This window comes from Epinephelus fuscoguttatus, linkage group LG23 (genome assembly GCF_011397635.1).
Source record: "Epinephelus fuscoguttatus linkage group LG23, E.fuscoguttatus.final_Chr_v1".
Lineage (NCBI taxonomy): Eukaryota > Metazoa > Chordata > Actinopteri > Perciformes > Serranidae > Epinephelus > Epinephelus fuscoguttatus.
The window spans coordinates 24,668,395-24,689,925 of NC_064774.1; the positions used below are offsets into that span (position 1 = coordinate 24,668,395).

General features: G+C 41.0%; 1 protein-coding gene across 1 annotated transcript in view; it reads right to left on the reverse strand.

The window, feature by feature from the left end:
• pcxb (pyruvate carboxylase b) overlaps positions 1-21,531 on the reverse strand; it is a 348,589-nt gene that overhangs the window by 51,693 nt on the left and 275,365 nt on the right. Inside the window, exons 16-19 of the mRNA XM_049567509.1 lie at positions 15,840-15,996; positions 11,152-11,392; positions 7,689-7,856; positions 6,810-6,891 (exon numbers count right to left, since the gene is read on the reverse strand). Coding sequence (XP_049423466.1) covers positions 6,810-6,891; positions 7,689-7,856; positions 11,152-11,392; positions 15,840-15,996 — 648 coding nt within the window. The remainder of the gene's footprint in view (positions 1-6,809; positions 6,892-7,688; positions 7,857-11,151; positions 11,393-15,839; positions 15,997-21,531) is intronic.

Below are 21,531 nucleotides of genomic sequence, written 5' to 3' on the forward strand. Positions count from 1 at the left end.
ATAGCAGACCAAAATCTTTACTCAAGTATTGTACAGTTTTGAAGTACTTGTACTTTAGTGAAGAAGGTGCGGGTGCGGTCGCCTCTCTGTCAGCTCCTCTAAATATGTGCTCAATTTAGGCTCTTATGGATGTTTTACAAGTGTTGGTGGTGCCTTTTGTGGTTGGCATTGGCAGTTGCTGGCTGCAAGTCACTCATTGGGATGAGGGAATCAATTCACTCGTCTGTACTCTCCTCCTGCAGAATTCTAGCTATGTAGCTGCTAGCTAGCCAGGTTGATGTTTTCAAATTTAAACATCAGTAGCACTGAGGAAAGATGGAGAAGAATGAACAGTCGAATAACCATCCTGCTAGCCATTGTGCAGACATTGGAAATAAACTGGACGACCTCCCTGTTGAATCAGTTTCTAATGGGATATCAGGAGCTGTAATATCCTCTGATTCACTGAAACTTGGCTAAATCCAATCCAAGCCATCCAACCAGGTGAGTCTTTTTCTACAAGTCAATCGGACAGAGCGGAAGACTCTGGCAAGAGAATGAGAGGAGTGTGCTTTACGGTTCACAAGGACTGATGTGACAGTGGGATTATGAGGTGCTATCCCATTCCCGCTGTGGATCACTGCTAATGGCACACAATCTTATATTGTCATATATCAGTAACAAGGCCATTTTTCTACAAAACAAATACTTTTAAGTTTGATACAAGAACATTTTGCGCTACTTTGACTTTAAAGGAATACTCAGCTCCACGATGACCATTTATATATCAATCATTCATGTTGTTTTACCTTGAATTCACAATTTGCAGCCCTCCAGTAAACAAAGAATCCAGAGACAGGAAACACTGTTGAATAGCTTCAGTAGACAGGGACCATGTGAATCAACAGTATAACTATATCAAAACACCTGTTTACAAACTTGTGCAGTATAATCCAAGTCTCGGATATCCAGTCGTATGCTCAGCTCATTCCAAAACTTCAACCCTTTCCAACTGGGACCAAAAGTGAAACTTATTTATGCTTTCACTTGTATGCTGTTCACCTGAGGCATTCCAGAAAATAAAGTTCAAGGTAACACTGCATGAATAACTGATACATAAATGATCATTTTTGCAAGTGAAATATTCCTTTAAGTGACATTTTGAATACAGGACTTTCTTTAAACCGAGTACACTGAGATTGTTGCATTGGTACTTTCACTAAAGTTCACTAGAGTGTGGTCTGAAACCCAGGCCTTTTGATGGGGAGGCAGCTGAGCTACAGCAGCTGCCAGAAAAAACTTCTTTCAACAAGCCTGGAGTTTCCTGAGCAGAAGTCTAATTAGCCAAACACCACACCTGTGTGAGCTGGAAAGTCCTATGAAAGCACGAAGTTAAGTTGAATCAACTGACTTCAATTATCAAGAAAGTGCTTTGGCGAGAAGTGATGGCAGGAGCATCTGTTTCAAGCAACAGGAAAGCTGGCCATAATGAAGCGAGCACAACAATACTATCTTTCATCTAAATCATTTTCTGCTTCTGTGATGACCTTAACTTGCCTTCTGGGATTAAAAGGTTTATTTTACCCTCTATCCCATAAATATGGAGAACAGCTATGGATCCTGACATTTGCTAAATCGCACTGGAGGTAAATACAGCATTGTTTTTTTATGGACTGCTGGTTATACTTCCAAAATCATCAATCACTAAAGCACTATGCTATGTGTACGTACACCGCAGACATGCAGGCACACAAACACATGTACACACTTACTGTATATCAGTCATTTAGATGGCTGCTTGGCAGTGACAAAGTGCCATCAATATACAACTCATTAGCAGCGCAAATTCACTAATGCAGGAGATGAACACACATATTTACGTTCATAGACTTGTTCACATACACAAAGATACACACAGTTGTAGAAAGACAGCCACACACAGTTTGTGGTTGATGAGATGATGAGAGCTAACCATGAAGGAAGACAGATGAGAGGATTTGAAGAGAAAAGACGGGACAATTGAATGCAGACAGATGAAGGTGGTGAACAAGAAGCTAAATGTGTGTTTCACCTGCCTCGCTGTCTGGGTGGCTACATATAGTATTATCTATGCTTTGTTTGGAGTGTGTACATTCTTCTGTGTGTTTGATCACTGCTACATCTTCGGCGGCTGCATTGTTGTGGCAGCCAAAAATTCCTCATCAATTAAATCCATGCATGATGCATGAGGAAGCCAGTAAATGCTGTGTCAAATAAACACAAGGACCACTCTAATGTGTGTCATCATTCAGTTGCATGAGTGTTTGTGAATATGTATGACTTTTAAAATGCACGGGTGTGTGCGTGCATGCTATGGCTGACTGAATAAATAAACTGACAGCTTACTGACAAATGAATTAACCAGGGAAGCGCTGCTGTTGCTGTTTCTTCAGGACAAAGAGATGCTGTGGGAGACATGGAGGGAGTGGAAATGAAGGAGCAAAGAGTGAGGGAGTTTGAGGGAGTGAAATAGGCATGTAAAGTGCTGTTAATTGCTTTGTCACTGAGTGAGAGGGAGGGAAGAGGAGGAGGATGGAGAGACAATGTGAAAGAAGCGGGGGTGATAGGGAAAAAAAAGGCAGAGCAGAGAGAGGGAGGGAGATAGAGGAGGCAGAGCACACTGCACAGCACTGATTACTGCTTTGTAACGGAGATGGGAGAAAGAGGGGAGGGCGTGAGAGAAAGCAGTAAACAGACTAAGGTCAGTAAGGTATGGAAGTATCCATGGCAGTGCTCGGCTTGATTACAAAAGTAGTGAGATAGGTAAACGGAGATGGAAGGGGGAAGAAGCATAAAGAGAGGCAGAGATGAAAAGAACAGATGAGCGCAAGGTGACAGGTAGAAAAGAATCTGGAAGGAGTTTGCATGTGTATGCATAATGGATGTACCAGCAGGGTCACATCAGGATACACTATAAGTATGCACACGTGTATGTGTGTGTGTGTGTGTGTGTGTGGGTGGGTGGGAGACATCCTGCATCCCAATCTCAGTCTCAAGTGAAGCAAATTGAAATTCCATGAATAAACTGACACACTTGAAAACCTCTCGCTCTTGAGTAACGACCTTGTCTTTTCCTCGCTCTCTACTTTTTTTCTGGGAACTGTATGCTCACAAATTGATATTCTGCCACTAACTTGGACTGTGTCTAAATGATGGGAGAGTTTCTCTCCCTCTGGTACTTTGATGCTTCCCACTTATTTCCTACACTGCGCAGAACAATATTTGCCGCCTCGAGAGAATGGACGTGGACCTGTTGTGTTCAGCTGCGGGTTAAATGTGTAGATGGAGAGAACGGCTGTGAAGTCGTTTTCCTTTCAAAGCATAAGCCCCACATCATACTCACAACACAGCATGTTTTAATGGCTCTGTTGCTGTGTTGCTTTATGGACTATTACAGAATTTGCTTCCTCTCCTTGACAGATCTCTCCCTGTATGATTGTTTCCGCAGCAATATTCAAGAGTCAAGAAACCCATTCACTTTGAAGGACGGCCTGAGAGACTAACAACACCAAGCCCTGGTGTTTACTGTCGTCCTCTGCTTTACAACATTGCTGTAGCTGCACTGCAAATATTACTGTGACATCATGTTGTCTGTTTGGCCACTCATCCATGGAAATGAGCTGCTGCAAATCACAACTAAACTGGCCCAGAAATACATGGAGCATTGCCTGTTTTTAAAGGAGCAACTCAGCATCTGCTGAAAATGTATTTTTGTTGACCAGTGATTTAACTTCTCACCTTGCTGCAGTGATGTAGAAGTGTCCTCCAGGATGTGTCAGGGCACTAGGACCAGGCACTACATGAAAACTAGCTACGCCACAATGAGAAGTGTAAAACTACATCTTAACTTCTCTAAGAAACTTCAACTTGTCAAAGTTAAACTAGTAGTTCCAAACTACATCAAAGGAAATGATTACAATCTCAGTCTGAAATCTCATATTGTTACACTGAGGTACAACTGAACTGACACTAAGTAAAGTGTGCAGGGACTATGGCAAGCCTATCCTCACCTTGGCAGCCTGAGGATGTAGTTTAAGGAGAGGACAGGAAGCAAATGACTTGGGAAAAAGCTCAACTATTAGGGCAAAGTCACAGTATTCGATGCAGACATCTTGGTTGCAAACCCGTGATTTGAGTCAAACAGCAGGCAGTAGTAATTAAATGACAACTGTGGCCAGAAGCATTGTGTCATACTGTATGGCAAAAATGTAAAGAGAATACTATGAATATGTAGTTTGTTATTAAGTACCTTAGCTACAAGGGGCTGTGCCCTGAAAGTCGGAGATTCAAATCATCAGTTGGAGACCCCTCTCTCGACTGTGACTGCTTCAAGTCAAGCAGTCTTTTTTTGTCAGTCAGTGTGCAGAGCACTTCTGGGGACGTTTTGTTCCCCTAGATTTTGCTGCAGAGTGAGCGCCTCTCACTTTTATGGTGCTCTTTGGTACAAGCAGCTGTGGACATGGAACCAGCTGCCCAGAGGAGGAGAGGCTTTGCCCCAGAAGTCCCCATAATAACCTCATCTTCTGCCTGCTGCTTAGAAGTGATAAATTTACAGCTCGCAGCAACTTAATACAATGCAGTCTCTGGCTTTTGTTTGATATCTAGTGCCAGCAAAAAAATGCTGTTGCACATTTTCGATCTGTCGTTAGCGTAGTTGACTTGTTTACTATATTATTTGAATGTCACTGTCACACTAAACATCCCTTTGAACAATGTTCAAACTCCATATGGAAAAAAAGATGAAGAGTTGAATATTCGTATTCATGAACAACCACTTTTGATTCGACAGGCTTAATTCTGAGTCTGGTGCAGCCCTATAAACTACATGAGCCCAAGTAGTTAACTACTGAAAAAGCTACTAACATTTAAATGCAGTTAAACTATAGCAAACTACTGCAAATTGTCGTTAAACTAGTAACTTTACCACATGCATTTAACTACTCCCCAATACTGACTATCACATCATTGTTAGGTGTGGTTACAGGTGCAACAGAGGACACCTCTGACCATACCTCTGACCACACCCCGAGAGTGCGGTGAAACACCTGCCGGTTATTAAGTTCCTTCAATGGTTTAAAGTGGAATTTGCCTCATTGATGCACACATAATTTTACAGGTAATACATGCACTGTTAAACAGTGACGTCATTCCATTTATGACAGGACCTGCAAACTCCAGATTATGTGCTGTGGCTTCTGTGAGAATGCATCAATACACATGCAGAGGGTGTAAAGAGAATATTGTTATGAGTTTCCCTACAAACTCATTGTTCTGTGCAACAGAATATCAGCATCAGGGCTGATCATTTCATTATGAGACACAACCAAAGACCACATGTTTATCAAAAACAGAGCTAATGGGAAATAATATCTCTCTTGTGCCCAGAGGCAGAAAACTGCTTGTACCTACAGCAACAGAGCAGAACACAAGGAGGAATCGGCATACACAGAACTGTTCATTTAAAAAATCATCTGTATTTAGACAGTAACAAATAGCTTATAATGTTAATAGTATCCTGTCCTACATCAGCAGACTGTACATTAGCTGTGTAGTGTGAATATAGCGTAAACAAAATTAGCAGGGCTTTTGCTATTTTCCGAGTAATGGAAATGAGCTATCAGATCTAGTTAGCAGAGCTGAGTCGGTTTTCCCAATAGCATTACTCTACATAACTAGGCAGCAAACTCCACATCAGTTTTAATTCCTTGAGCCCATTTCGTGTTCCTTCAATTTCTAACAGCAGTTTTCAGCCGGCTGCTTTAATATATTTTACACCGCGCACCGATTGCTGTGGGAGGCAGAGGTCAGTGAGCCAGGTCAGCTATCAGAGGTGGGAGAGGCTCCAGATTTTGCACACACCATGAAAAATACATTGAGCAGAACACATTGGACAACAGCAAACCCAAAGGGGGGTGAACATATTATAAATCCATCCCTCCACTTATCTGTTGAACTCCTGTGAAGATAGAAAAAAAGCTCTGATGGTCCAGAGTGTAACTGAAAGATGTCTGATGGAAGCAGAACGTGGGTTGGGAAAACAAATGTGCAACTAACAACTACATCAGGGATGCCGTAGGAGAAGCCTTTAACCCCTCAATGCTCCAGGGAGAGGTGATCATTAGTCAGAGTAGAAAACTGAAAACAAATGTTTTTATGGGTTTATAAACAAATAGATCTGCTGATACTCCTCAGCTTCCACTCAGAACTATCTGAAATGTTCATTTCATGGATCAAGAATGTTTTGTTTAACAGAGCGTCAGATTTTATTGACCATGGCGGCCTCTTTTTCTTTTGATCTGTCTCCCTCCTGTTTCCATCTTCCTCTCATAATTGGCTGTGTACATTATCACTGAGCGGAATATGTCTCTCTTTCTGACTGGGGGCCGTAATTAGTGATGCACTTTGTCATTTATTGATTTGTTGATTGATTTTTTTCCCCTCATGTAAAGCAGGAGAGTTTCAGAGAGACACTCAAAAATCTGAGTGTGACTGGTGATCTAAGAGATGTTCTGTCTCATTAACGGCTAGATACTGCAGTAAAAGCTTTATGTGGATTTTTAGAAGTGTTTGTTCCAACAAAATCTCTCTCATCTGTTCTTTATGATTGATTTTACTGAATTAAATTGATGAGAGAAATCAATTAACGTTTCATAGTGTTCCTATGCCCCTCTCCTACCAAAAAAACATGTATCTACTACAAATCCTTTCCTCTATGAGAAATTGTTATACTTATAAAACAAACTGTCTGGAGCCACTGTTGATGTTGACAGGCAGGTGAGCATGGCACTTACCGGTGTCGAGCTTGGTCCCCTTGGTGCAGGCAACAATGGCTCCCATGCTGGGCTGAGAGGTCATCCCAGCCATGGAGTCAACCTGGAGAGTGACAATCAATATGAATACTGTTTGACTAAAAGCCTTTAACATTGTAAAAGTGTACTTTGTATGGTCCACAGCTTAGAGTTTAGATACATGGGGCAAAAGGTGTTGTGTAATCATGTGTAAATATGTGTGCACATATGAGTACACTGCTACAAAATATGTGCATATATGTTTTATATAGTAATTTATGGTAAGAAAGCACAAAAACAGCAATTTTCCCATCAAAACTAACAGGAGTTTGAACTCCAAAATCTTCAGGTCTTGGATGTCTTCCATGCTCTAGTATATTTCAGTGTAAATGTTTTATTACTTGGCAGACTGAAAAGACATCGTTTAACCAACTAGACCTGATACAAACACATAGTTTTAGTGTCTGATTCATAGTGGACAGTCGGTTGTTTTCTTTCATAAAGTGTTGCAAAGACCTGAACGGCAGAGCAGCCCCAAACTGCAAATAGCAGCCAGTTGTTTTAATGAAACTCCCAATGCTGGCAGCATGCACCGGTGAACACAGTACGAGAAATGTTCCTGGCTTCAACAATTGTTTCGTCTTTGTTTAAGTGACAAACTGCAGCAACTGGTAGAAAATGTTCATGTTGTTAAGATACCTTATTGATGGACCAGCCCTCTAAATGACAGGCGGTTCTTACTTTCCATAACTTTCATTAGTTACTGAAAGATTATTGATAATGAATAAATATTTCAAACCTCTCAAAGGCCTCTTAAAGTAATGCTTTATATCCATGAATCTCATATGAACTACTTTGTCTGTAAACAAGATGAATACTCACAGCTACATCCACAACGTCAGCTCCAGCCTCAGCACAAGCCAGCATGGCAGCGACGCCAGCTCCAGCTGTGTCGTGTGTGTGCACATGGATGGGTATGTCTGGGAAACGGTCTCTCAGAGCGCCGATCAGAAGCTTGCTGGCCTCTGGCTTCAGCAGGCCGGCCATATCCTGGTGACACAGAGAAAGTTAGGGGGAGACGTGAGACAGAGGGGTTAGAGGATTGAAGAAAAGTCAAATAGAAATATCTAGTGACATAGTGACACATTCATTAAACACATATTTCATACAGATTTGATTAAGCTTAACATGCCAGAATAAATATACAGCAGGCTATCATGAGTTCTCTTTTTACATTATTTAAACATTTCTAAAACACTCTGGCTTGACATGGACAGTGTACAAGGCAACCCAGGAGTAAACTTTGTTCTAGATGCCTTAATCCTGTGTAAAGTGGTTTTCTGTAACACATCTAAATTTTGGATATGAAGTCCTGCACTAAATTAAACAAGATTGATTTCAACCACCTGTCTCAGTCCTCATTAGTGAGAGTGTGAACACGTAGCACTGGCCTGAGGCTTCTCATGAAAGCTGGAACAGACCGCAGAGCACTGATAATTTGGAGGAACCGGATGAGTAAAAACAGCCAAAACAATGGAAGCGAAAAGAACATATTAACAAACACAACACCAAAATTCTAAAAGTGATTAGGACTTGGAAAGGACTACTAACTATTGAATCTCTCCAAATAATCACCGTGTCCTCACTGATAAGCAGCATTAATCCGAGGATAAAACTGCCACCTTGAGGTTAATTTGAAGGCATTTAGTCCTCGAGTAACTCAAACCTTCTTTCAGGAAATATGTTTAGTATTCAAGATGAGTCTACAAAGACGTGACTAAAGGAATGACATGATAAATATTAGAAAATAATGACTAAAAACAAGAAAATAATGACAGAAGTGGAGACACACTCTTGTGAGGATGAGTATAATGTGGAAACCTTAATTGATATTAGCAGAAATTCACAGACAGAGCTTAGATGTTTAGTTGCGCTCCCTTTGGTGATCATTGCACTCCATGAAGTTATAATTCATGCTCATTTCCTCTTTAAAAAGTTAACCTCATTAGCTGTGTAAGCCTTTTATGAGATTGCCACTGCTGCGTGTGATGGTTCACACTGCGGTAGAGCGGGAGTTTATCATTTCACGTTTGAAAATATTCTGTCATGCTTGAATAAAGAAATTAATTCAATGTGAGTATTATCGCTCTATTCATTTAGATAAGAAGCTTGAGTATACAAGTTATTTCAATGGGAGCAAAAACTTCAGCTGTGTTCGACAGTTAACATGTGAGCTGTTTTTATTAATTAAAATGCTAACTGCAGGGCATGTGTGTATTTTGTGTTTGTAAAAGGGCTTAACTTCACCATGATACATACACTGCAGCTTGCTTACATGATTAAATAATGCTAAATGCATCAGGAATTCCATTAGTCACTATAAATGTCTTGCCTGACAATGGTGTTTCACCTTAGATTAAACCAGCCAAATACAAGACGGTGTGAATCCAAAAGAGTGCACACGGCCATGTCTCACAGCCAAAAAGTTAAACTGGTGGTAAGTGCAGGGCCTGATCATGATGACATACATGCGTACATGTCTAATACCTCTTTCACACCAAGGAACAGGCTTGGACCGGGGGTTATCTGACCCGTATTCAAACCTTCTTTTGTCAATTCAAACCAAGTAAGCTAACACGGGTTAATCCCTGAGGGCTGAGCCACGAAGCGAGATTAGAGGAGAGAGAAATTTCCATCCTATGAAGGTGGCTCTCTTTTAACCTGGCTTGATCACTATGGTAACTTATGCTGCAGACCTAACCTGGTCGGGACCAGTTTTTGTTCAGAGTTTCAGCTTGTAATTGGCTAAAAAGCACCTTTCACAGCTCTTTTAAACTGTGTCACTCTATATATAACAATATATGAGCAAGTTATTTGTGTTATTTTTCCCCCATGGGACCCTACAGTGATGCAGAGAATCTGAGCAAGATTATGGTTTTATTTTATTTGAAACGGTGTTGCTGCTCTCACTGAACTACTGAATGTGTTAATGGTGTTCGCTGGTCCATTTGTCCACGCTGACTCTAAAAGAAGCCCTCTATAAAAACCAAGGTAGCATTATGCATTAATAGTTCACTGTATTATTAATCAGGATGACATTTACTTGCACATGAAATGCAGTATATAAATCACACCATAGCTTTACCCATGTGAATTATATTTTCATGCTGTGTCCTGATTTACTGAAGTCTGTTTTTCACTGCTGGTATATTACAGCTAAATAATAGAACGATGTTTGGAATTGGTATTTATCACAAATAATCAATCGAAAAAAATTAATCCGACTTTAACTTGGTGGAAGTAGGAAGCATAGGATCGATTAATTTTAAGAGTCAAATGATGCCCTGCATGCGTCATTTGACTCATTTTATTGGAATGTGCCAAGCTCCCACGAACAGGGTTGGGTTTTGAAGCCAATTTTACATAGTGGCCAAAAGTGGAATTACACCATCCTGGTCTGTCAAGTGATGCCATGGGGCCCAAAAAGACTTTTACCCATAGATTTACATTGTGAAAGAGACACTGTAAATCAATGACTTGTTTAATGATCAGAATTTGATCTATTCAGACTGAAAACACTTCAAAAGAGAAGAAGAGCCACATGATTAAATCATTTTATCCTCATTAAAGTTAGTGGAGAGCTAAACTGGAGGTTAGCCACTCGACTGAGGGAACTTAGCCGCTTGGTCACACTCGGCCGCCACAAGTCTACGGTGCGCTTGCTTTATGGCCCCCAGTAACTTTCATAGACATGAGCAGGGGCCTGCTGCCAACCCTGTATCCAGGTTTCTTTATACATCCATCAAACGCCTAAAGAAGTAAGCCTTGGTTAAAAGAGCAAGTTGATAATCACCTTTGTGGTTCTTGTTATCTCTGACTGAGGCTTTAGGGTTTGTTGAGCCAGCTAAGGCAAAGAAAACCTGACTTTGTTGAACTTGCATTGTGGCAAAGGTCTCCGGTCATGACATTTCAGATATGCATTGCTCCTGGGTCCTAACCCAGGTGCAATGCATACCCTCCACCTCACATGCTGGAAATGGGCGGGAGGTTACTAACCCTTTCAAACACATAATCAACCTTAGTTGAACCCTTGATGTGAATAGTGCATCAAAGAGTGTGTATACAAGCCTGGGCAAAACAAGAACTTGCAAAGATTCTTTCCAGCTGGTTCTATGTTATTTCGGTGACAGATGGGAAGGGATTTCCACACAGAAGCAAACAATAAGTGCCAGAATCATTAGATTATCACAGGGAAGGAAAACGTTGGCTTATTGGAGAACTCAAGCAGTAAACAACCCTCAAAGCGAACACTTAAAACACCGCATCTATTTATATATTTTCTCACCTTGATACAGAGGATGTGGGTTCCTGCTTTGACAAGCTCGTCTGCCAGCTTCACATAATAATCCAAAGAGTACTTCTGCCTCATGGGGTCAGAGACGTCGCCTGTGTACGAGATGGCAGCCTCTACTACGCCACCTGCTGCTCCAGCAGCCTCCATGCCCAGCAGCATGTTTGGCACATAGTTCAGGGAATCAAACACGCGGAAGATGTCCATGCCGTTCTCCTTGGCTACCTCACAGAACCTGGAGGAGGGGTGGAGGGAGGGGAACATTATGTTAGCCAAAAGCACATGCGGTCGTGTACATAAAATCCACATTTAAATCAGAGACAGAAATAGAACAGGTTAGGGAGACTGTCAAGACTTAGTGTGCACTGCGAGATGTTCACACAATCTCTCTCACACTCTCACACATATAATGAGTTAGTCTCCATGCACAGTGTCTCCTGGATAATAGCGCACATCCGGGTTGGGATAAGCTGTTTATATCCATCTCCATATCGCTACTCATAAATATCGCTGTACCTGCGCTAATACAATATTCTCACTATTTCCATGAAAAGTGAGCTTACACAGCCTGCAGGAGCCCACAATGACTGGAGAGAAATGTATACCCGCCTCATTATCCAAGCTGCTAGTGGTAAATCCCTCCTATTATTGCCTTGGCCTCGGTATCTTAATCAGGTTTTTCATAACTGGGGTGAGTGCTTACTGTAGCTGTGTTACTGTGAATGCAGTATTTACACACACTGAGAGCTTTTGTTTTGGCAAATAAACAGACACACTTAATGTTGTGCCACGAGAGGATTACCAGTCCATCGTCTGTGTGTCCAGTATTTATTTAGCACTACAATGCATACAAATACTGCCTAGTGGACGCTGTTTGGCCCAGAGTCAAAAACACTGTACTGTCCTACATATCTGACTCACAGCTGATGTAATCATAATTCACAGGGATCAAAAAGCTGAGTTTTTCGCTCATATAAAGTGACAAGAATATCCAGTTACGTTGGTAAATGAATGAAATATATTCCAGAACATGGCTAGAAGGGTACAACTATCTTCAATCACTCATCTAGTTAGCAATCAACCAGCCATTTTACATATTTTACAACTGTACATCCCTACTGCTACAGAGCGTACTGTACTGTGACCCTCTGACATGCACTTTAAATCAATTAAATCAAATTAAATTACGCTTTGATTTGATTTAGTTAATGAAGACGCTTGGGCCACTTGGCTGCGGGCTGCCGCACTGAAAGCGTTAAGGGCAAGAGAGTGACAAATAAAAGGAAAGACTGAGAGAGAGCCGGGCCAACAGATCAAAGCCATTAATCACAATCTTGTGCAAATTTTCGTTGCCACCGCCCTACGGGATGCTGAGAGTGAGAGGGGAGGAGGAGGGAGAGGAAGAGCAGCCGGGATAGAGTGAGGGAGTTAAAAAGAGGGGAAGAAGTGTGTGTAATGCAGAGAGATGAATGGAGGCATAAAAGGGGAGATATAAGAGTGCGGATAAATAATGACTATATGATCGGAGAGGGGGAGCACAAAAACAGGGAGGATAGGGGAGGTCTGTGTGTGTGTGATTCAATGGGAAGGAGGGAGGAGGGGACAGCTGCATTAGTCATAAAGCCACTCCTAATTTATTAGAGGTGAGGGGAATTACACTGTGCATGTAGAGGAGTGTGTGTCCTTGTCTGTGGATCCACTTGCAGGTGTGTGTGTGTGTGTGTGTGTGCGTGCTTGCTTGTGTATACATGAGTCATCCACATCATCGGGGAAGCTTGTGAATCCATTTGGAAAAGTGTTGAAGGCGTGTGTATGCATGTGTGTAGGCACAGGAGTATTTATGGCCCTAAAGACCTCACTGGTATACATCTGTATCAATGATGTGTGTGTGTAGAATTTGTGTGGCTCACTGAGTATTTGAGGGTGCAACAGGGAAACATCTACCAAACTGACCTGACTAAATGTGTGTCAGTTGTGTTGTTAGTGGGTAGCTGCTGTACAGTATATCTACTTCGATATATTTAGAGAAAAAGCAGCTGTGTATGAGGGCTTCATGTGACATATAAATCCAGATCAGTTTTTAAAATATAGGTAGTCTTACAGAGCCAGATCTATCTCCACTGCGCTGTGTAAGGGCAAGAGAAAGGTCTGGAATCACTGATTGTCTCTCTGCTAGGGGAAAAATGCTCTGCCTTGTTTTGTTTTAAAAAAGTGGAATTATAAACAAAATCTGATCATCGGTGCCTGAGATGTGAGGGATGACTATACTTTAGCCCTGGAGGAGCTCACTGGACCCATTAAAGCCGATCTGATTTATGTGGCTTTTGTGGAATATTATTTCAGCAACATCACAGAAGCTCTAGTGAAGTGGAACGGATCGGTACGTCCGTGGTGAAGTCAGTGTGAGTGGCACATGCCACTGCCAGACTTCAAAGATGTGGCAAATCAACTCAGACCGACCCTGTCAGAAAATGGACCAACATTTGACATGAGAGTCTTGCGAGACGGAGTCTGGGCTTTTCTGAGGTGCATTCACAAGTTGTTTTTTCCCTTGTGGATCTCTGCATCATTTAGAAAAAGAACAAAGCAGGCATGCCTTATTGTATGATCCAAATCTTTGTCAAAATAAGCCATTTTCAGCGTGCAAGTTGGCCTAAGGCCCGATGGCAGGCTTGTAGCCACAGTCTACATCCTGTGAGCCAGGCTTGAATATAGGTAAAGTGACTTGAGAAGAGAGGGAAAGGAAAAAATAAGTATTTCATTTACAAGAGTGATTATATGGATTGATTGATTTAAGTAACACGCACCACATGGTGTCCAATCCAAATGGGCTTCTATCACACTAGACAACAACATCAGGCATTACAATCATGATCATGATGTACACATCCACAGAGATGCACAAAAACAATTCAGACCCAATTAACACACTCAGAGAGGAATCCTTAAGATTACTCTAGCTTAGCGACCAGGGACCTCATCACTGCTCGTTCTCTCTTAAGTTTCTTAAGTAAGAAAAATTCTATCTTCCTATTACAGAAGTAATTCCTAAACTCATGGCTGTGTCCTATCCTATCTCAGACCTCCTTCCTTAGCTTAAAAAATCCTAACTATGCATATGTATACCCTTCTGTTTTCTTTTTCTGGTTGTAAAGGCTGTAAAGCAGTTTATGTTGTGTAAAAACAATAAAAATAAGTTAAAAAATGGCTGTATCTTTGATTAGAATGCACTGGTATGCAACTTGAGATGGACAAGCCACAATATCAGCGACTCTCCATTGGTGAGCTAGCTTGCTACCCTAGACAAAAAGACAGGCATTCAATTAACTATGAGGAGCTGGAGGCACTAATCATGTCAGTGGAGGGGAGGAAACCACACCTGTTCAAGAAGTCTCCTTCTCAATTATTTGAGTTAATTCAAATTAATTAATTTTAATTATTGAAATTAAAAGAGTCATCATACAGTTTGAGTTGCCTTTCAAACATTGTATTTCAGAGCTCATGTTTTTTTCCTATCTTCATTGTCATTACCAGGTATTTAGAATTCAGGATAGGATCTGTGCCACACTAATTCAGCATTCCTAACTTGGGAAATCCCTGAGTTAGGATGGGTCTGTAGTAGCTCACTCCCTATCCTTACATAAGATTTTTTTTTTTTCTGAAATGCACTTAGGAAATCTGTTGTTGTAATACCCAAAATCCTTTATTTCACCCTAAACTGAGATAAGATCGCGTTTCCACCTACAAAAGTATTGTGATTAAGGCCCCAGACATATTTTGCCAAAACACTGATCTTGTTAAAATGACAACTCTACATATGAAGCTGCAGACAACAGTTGTAGCGAGGAACCAAATATATGCAATATATGCATGTTAAGTTGTTCAACTTTACAGTTTTCAGTGAATAAATATCTATTCTATTCCCACTTTATCTATATCTATTTATGTTGTTTTTTAAAGTGTTTCATGTTTTGTTGGGAGAAATAACATTTCTTTTGTTTGGCTGAATTGTTCATGGAATTATTCGCAGTTGGCAAATGTTCACTTTCAAATTTTTTTCACAAGGAAAAAAAAAATAGGTATGAAGTTGACAGTCATCCCACTTAGGGGATATTTTCTAAATACTATGACAGTGAAAGACAATAAAGCAGGGGGAGGCTAGAGCTGGTTTCAAGAAAATCTTTTTCAAGCTGATGTTTTTCAACATTTATCCATTCATTTTCCATAACTGCTTATCCTGTTAGGGGTTGGAGGGGGCTTGAGCCTATCCTAGCTGACATTTGGCAAGAGGCAGGGTACATCCTGGACAGGCCACATAGAGACAGACAACCATTCACACTCACATTTACACCTACTGTCAATTTAGAGTCACCATTTAACCGAGCCCGCATGTCTTTAGACTGTGGGAGGGAGCCAGTGTGCCTGGACAAAACCCACGCTGACACGTGGAGAACGTATAAACTCTGCACAGAAGGGCATCTCCACCCTGGGCTCGAACATGCCACCCCAGGTTAAAACCAGGAACCCTCTTGCTGAACACTGACGTGTGCATATTCTTAATAAGACTCTTGGGGCTATGCCTTGTAGCTCTTAAACATTTGATTGTTTAACAAAAGAATTAAGATTTAAAAAGTGAAGTGTGTGTGTCTGTGTGTGTGTCTGTGTGTGTGTGTGTGACTCACTTAAAGACTGCATTGTCAGGGTAGTTGGTGTAGCCCACGGCGTTGGCCCCCCTCAGCAGCATCTGGAAAGGAACGTTTGGGATCAAAGCTCTCAGCTCCTGGAGTCTCTTCCACGGGCACTCCGACAGGAAGCGCATGGCCACATCAAAGGTAGCACCTACACACACACACACACACACACACACACACACACACACACACACACAGACAGAAGGATGGCAGTTTATTTCAGCTGTCATCTCAAGTCTCATCTATCATCCCAACTTTGATCTCAATTATCGACTCAAAAACTAATATTTCATACTTACCAAAATATGCACCAACACACACACAGATGGCGCGCACACATTACACACTAATGGATGCTCAAATTAAATATCTGATGATACTTGCACATTCATTGTTCATTCTAACACTTTCATCGTTTCATTCTAAAGTCACTTTAAACCCTAAGAAATGTTTCAGTGGAGGAGGCGGAAAAAAAGAGAGATAGCAATCTCTCATTTCCCTTTCTTGGGGGAGTAGATTAGCGAATCTCATACCCGTTTATCATATCAGCCAGAAATATTGGAGCCTCCAGTGGTTTTCTGCTGATCCAACACTGTCATCATTAAATTTCATTTTCTGAGCACTCATACATTTGGACACGGAGAGAATACTAAGCACAACTGCTTGTTCCCTACTCTGGGAGGAGCAGGGATGCCCTGGAAAACCCCTCCTCCTTATCAATCTTGATCCTGCCCCTTCCCTGATCTGGATTTTAACCTACGTCAGCACCTCTTAAACTGCTGGTGTGGAGCGAAAATGACTCCAAGCAATCCAAACTGATGTTTAATGTATTAGTATTAATGTATTTGAGCATGTGAGATACCAAAACATGATGCTGAATGAGGAATTCTTGGAGGACAGCAGAATCTACTCTTATAATTTAGTAAGAGGAATGAAGACTGACAGCTGGTCCCACATATCAGAACATTAGGCACGGGCACGGCTGTAGTCTGCCTCTTTTTGGGAAAGATAGGCAGCCTGAGCCTACAATCTGTTCTGAAGATGAGTTGAAATAAATCAGAGAGAATGAGGGAAAAAGCCCATTACACAATGCCTCACCCTTTGTATTTAACACCCCATGTAATGTTTTAAGAAAAACAAATTGTTTTGGGAGGAAGTGTCACCTGAATAGGTGTTGTGGGAATATATCGGCCTGTAACATCTTCTATAGGTATGCTGGGTAAGAGTACATTTTATACAGAACTCAATATTAAAACACTTAGTAGGTCTCATATTGACAAACTCTTTACTCCATCCAAATTTCCCCTGGTGGGAAAATAAAGTTCTATAAAAACAACTTCTATCTCATGCTCTCCAGCCAATAAAGAAAAGCCCATGATGAATAAAAATGATTAATATCTATAATTTGAATCGTTGAGTTACATAAACACACACACACGCACACACATACACATACACATCTCTGCAGCTATCAGCATTTTTTGCTTAAGTGTGCAATTATGGCCCTGATGCATTGGACAGTTTATCCTGTCAGATCAATTTTTATGTCTCTGCGATTCCACTTAATCGCCCTGGATTGGTTGATTTGCCTTTGCTGCCTGTACGGGCTGGTCAGACTTTCGTGTTTGTGTGTGTGTGTCCACTGCCTGACCCAAGAAACAGCTCACATTCCTTTAAACATGGCTCCCAAATGCAGATTATACAACTGCAGGGCAGAACAAGATGCGCTCACACTAACATGATCATGTACAGTAATTAAGAATCCGCCGCTTTACCATCAGATAAATTTTCCAACTGTGAAATAGATATGAGGAACCATATAGATACATTATGTGACCCAATTCATATTACTGTATCTCCCATGGTGTAGGGAGGAACGCTATATCAGGAAGGGACTTAATCCTCAAAGGGCTTTCACAGGCTTAATCTCGTCAATGATTCATGCCGCCTCTAAGCAGCTGAAACATGTGAAAGCAATACTGTATTCTCAATTTAAGACCACTGTGTGTAAAAAACCATTCCTGCATAGGGACAATGTGTCAGGGCAACAGCGTTCAGTACTCACACAGTCCTCTCCCTTAAGTGATTTATTTTGGTTTGAAGTGATTCAAGCACAGCAGAGTGTAATTCTCTCTATCTCTGATCACTCGGTAATAAAAGTGTACTGTATAGGGACTTCCTATCAGGAGACACACGGTAGTTTTTCCTCCTATGGTCATGTAGTGATTTATGAGGAACTGTTTAAAGGTACAATTACAAGCTGTCCTTGTGGGACAGTGTGTGCTAGAGCTGAACTTTTTACTGCAGCATCGTAGTCTAATTTGTGTTTCACAACTGAAATCAATATCAGGCGAGAGCATGGTTGGCAGCTAGTGAATCTGGGAACTTTGGGTATTGAAAGCTGAGTGAATGAAGGATGTTTAACAATGGGGATGTGAAACAAACTGTGTGATGTTCACATATTATCTTGACATATACTGTAAAAGATAACAACACCCTCTTATTAAAGAGGCACTCCTGTGAGTTTACTCCTCGACGGGCGTACTGCTCATCCTGTGACAACAGTTGTATAGTGTCAATTGTAGCTCTGAAAGAGCCTTATAGAGTCTGAGTAAATACCCCAGATGATGTGGGCATTTAGCAGGTACTGTATGAATGGTCTAAAGAAAGACTCTATTGAGCATACTTGAAACTAAAAGTCTGGATATTCTGGCCTCCACTGCTTTGATTCTGACCAGTCTCTTTTTTAATGCATGCAATAAATTTATATTTCACTTTCCAAAATAGAAGTTACAAAGTGCTTTACAAAAAGGATAAAAGAGAAAGAGGGGTGACAGAGAAGACAACACATAAAACAAAATAATACAAGGGGTAGGCCACAAGGATAAAGTTACAAAGTCAAGAAAAAGCCAAATAAAAAAAGGTTTTTAAAGATGAGCACTGGTTTGGCCTCTTTTAGATTTTACCTTCACAAGCTTCCCAACTTTAAAATCAAATGAATGAAAAGGGAAAATCTATTTTAAAAACAGTAAAATATTTAATTTTAAGGTAATCCCACTCCAGACTGGTCATACTATACTACAGAACCTAAACAAAAGCATCCCCATGTGGAGCTTCAAACTAAGGAGGCCTTCACGTCAGGGACCCTGGCCATAATCAAGTCCAGTCTATGCTCGACGCAGTCGCGAGTACGCAAGGTTCCCGCGCACATACTGGCACTTCGCGAAGTTGTGCACCTCCAGGATTTTGAAACTTTTCGCAAGCCGCGCTTGTGTCGCTCAGTTCAAAATGGATGAATTTGATGGAAGACTAGTTGAGCTGGTATACTCATACCAGCATTCGTACAACTCATCACTCACACGAGATCATAAAGACCATCTCTTCATCTACAGCCCGCACTGGCTTCACAAGCTGGCTGTGTTCCCCAGTGTGTTCTTCTACTACTTCCTATAGTATTTTTTCTCTACCGCCCCCTGTCTTTGTGGCAAATACTGCAACAGAGAATACAGCAAGTATGAATGCCTTCACGCTCTGTTGAGGTGTGTGCGCAATCCACGAGCAGAGCCAGGAAAAGGTATAACTGAGGCTGGCTGGTTCGTTTGATTCATGTGAAAACTGTGTACCAGGGTGCATTTTGTTGATCCGTCCACTTGAAAAAGTGGTCTCCAGCACAGTTCATGTTTACTCAGGAATGATTCCCATGAGGTATGAAAACCATCTGTACCAACACCTGGAAGTGGACTGCTGTTTAGCACGAGTAGCAGTTGGCGAGTGGAATTGCAAAGGAACTTTTCAGCGCAGTTGGTCTCCTCTGAAATCTGCATGTGCACGCAGCATGCGTTAGTCTCAGACTCTTAAGTGCATGGCCATGAGTTATAAAGTAGGAAAGCAGACGAGAGATCTGTTCTTGACATTGTCTCCAAATATAAACAAGAGAAGGCATAATGCTAAAGTTGACTCCATTGTCAGGGGTTGGAATCTTGCAATAAGTGTGTTTTCCTACACCATATAGTGACGAAGCAAATGTTCTCGGGTATGGAACAACATAATTAAAGTGAAAGCTAGATGGCAAGGGACTATAGAGGGGTTCAGAGGGAATAAATTGTATGGCCTAAGTCTAACTGCTATAATGAATCATAAAAGCACGGGACGGGATGTTAAGACTGTCCGTTGTGCCAATAGATGGTATGCACTCACATGATGTTTGTCTTGATGTTGAGAGTGGCATGGGAGGAGTCTCTCTGACAGGGAAGGATAAAAATGAGTGACAACACTGTTTTTGTGTGTAAGAGAAGCAAAACCACCCAACTGAGATGAATGGCAATCGCCATTAGAAAAAACACTGTTCAAATGCTTGGTGGCAGATTCATCACTTTGTTTTCTAAATGCTTTGTTGTTTCTACTTACATAGTCAAATAAACATCGAAATATTAATATGCACAGGAAGCACATTATTATACTGTAAACTCAAAGTCGCAGGAAGGATTGAGGGCGATATATATCTTTCTAGAATTCATTCTGCCTTTAAGTGTTTAAATAATTATGAGAAAGTACTTCTCTGTTTTCTCTGATGCATAATCGTATCATGCAGGAACTACTGACGCCTCAAGAGGATCCACGAGCATAATACATTTCTCTTGGATGATTCACTCAGTCTCTCTCCGTAACTTTTCTCGACTGAGAGAGACAATCTTATGCTCCTCAGCTCGTAATATCAGCCCATTACAGAATCATTATGTCAGGTCAGGAGGTGTTTAAACGTCTCCAACTCCTGTTTTACATTTGATTTCAATGATGTGCTCTTGCTGTCGTTGTATAAATGAGAGGGAGACGATCATATATTCACTTTTGCTGTCTTCTTTATGGAGACAGAACACTGTTTAAACTGGAAGAGCTTTCATTGAGGGAAGATTTCAAAACTCAACTCCCACTGCAATTCAAACATTAAGCACTTTATGAGAGAGTTTAGGTGGAAGACACAAAGGAAGATGTATCTACGTTTCTGCTGTCATTTTATCAGAACTGGATTCAATTCAGTGTCTAGATTATTCTACAGTGTTTACTCAGTGTAGAGCTTTTTACGCAGCAAATTAAACATGTTTACCACACTGTCAGCTCACTTTAGAATAATTAGAAGTTGCACTAAAAAAACAGTAAGATGAAGCCTTAGAAATAAAGAGATAGTGTAATCTTACTATATATTGTTTAAAAGGACATGTTCACTGTTTTTGCCCAAATGCTGTTAAATGTATCTATAATTATTCATATTGGAGTATAATACAATCTTACCCAACTACTTCTCTCAACAGTTCAATGGGCCAATGGTTTAGCCTTTCAAAAACCATGCTAAGTCTCAGTTTAGAAAACAGGAAGCTCCTAGTAAATTAATATCTCGAACGCTCAACCCCAAAAAGGTCGTAAATCATGCTTTCTGTACGGCTTTATTGACTGTTTTGTACAATTTCCTGTTTCTCACACAGATGAAGCCAAGAGGAATAGTCAGAGGAGCCTGATAGAAAGCTCAGTTTGTGCTCTTTCATCAGTAAAACATATAGACATGTCTGACTGTGCTTTGAGCTTCCCGTTGCCTAAAAGGAGATTTATGAAAGCCTAAACGATCGCCCCATTGGACTATGTATAAACCCAGTGAGACGCTGCAGGAGAGTGGTGGGATCCTCAGAAG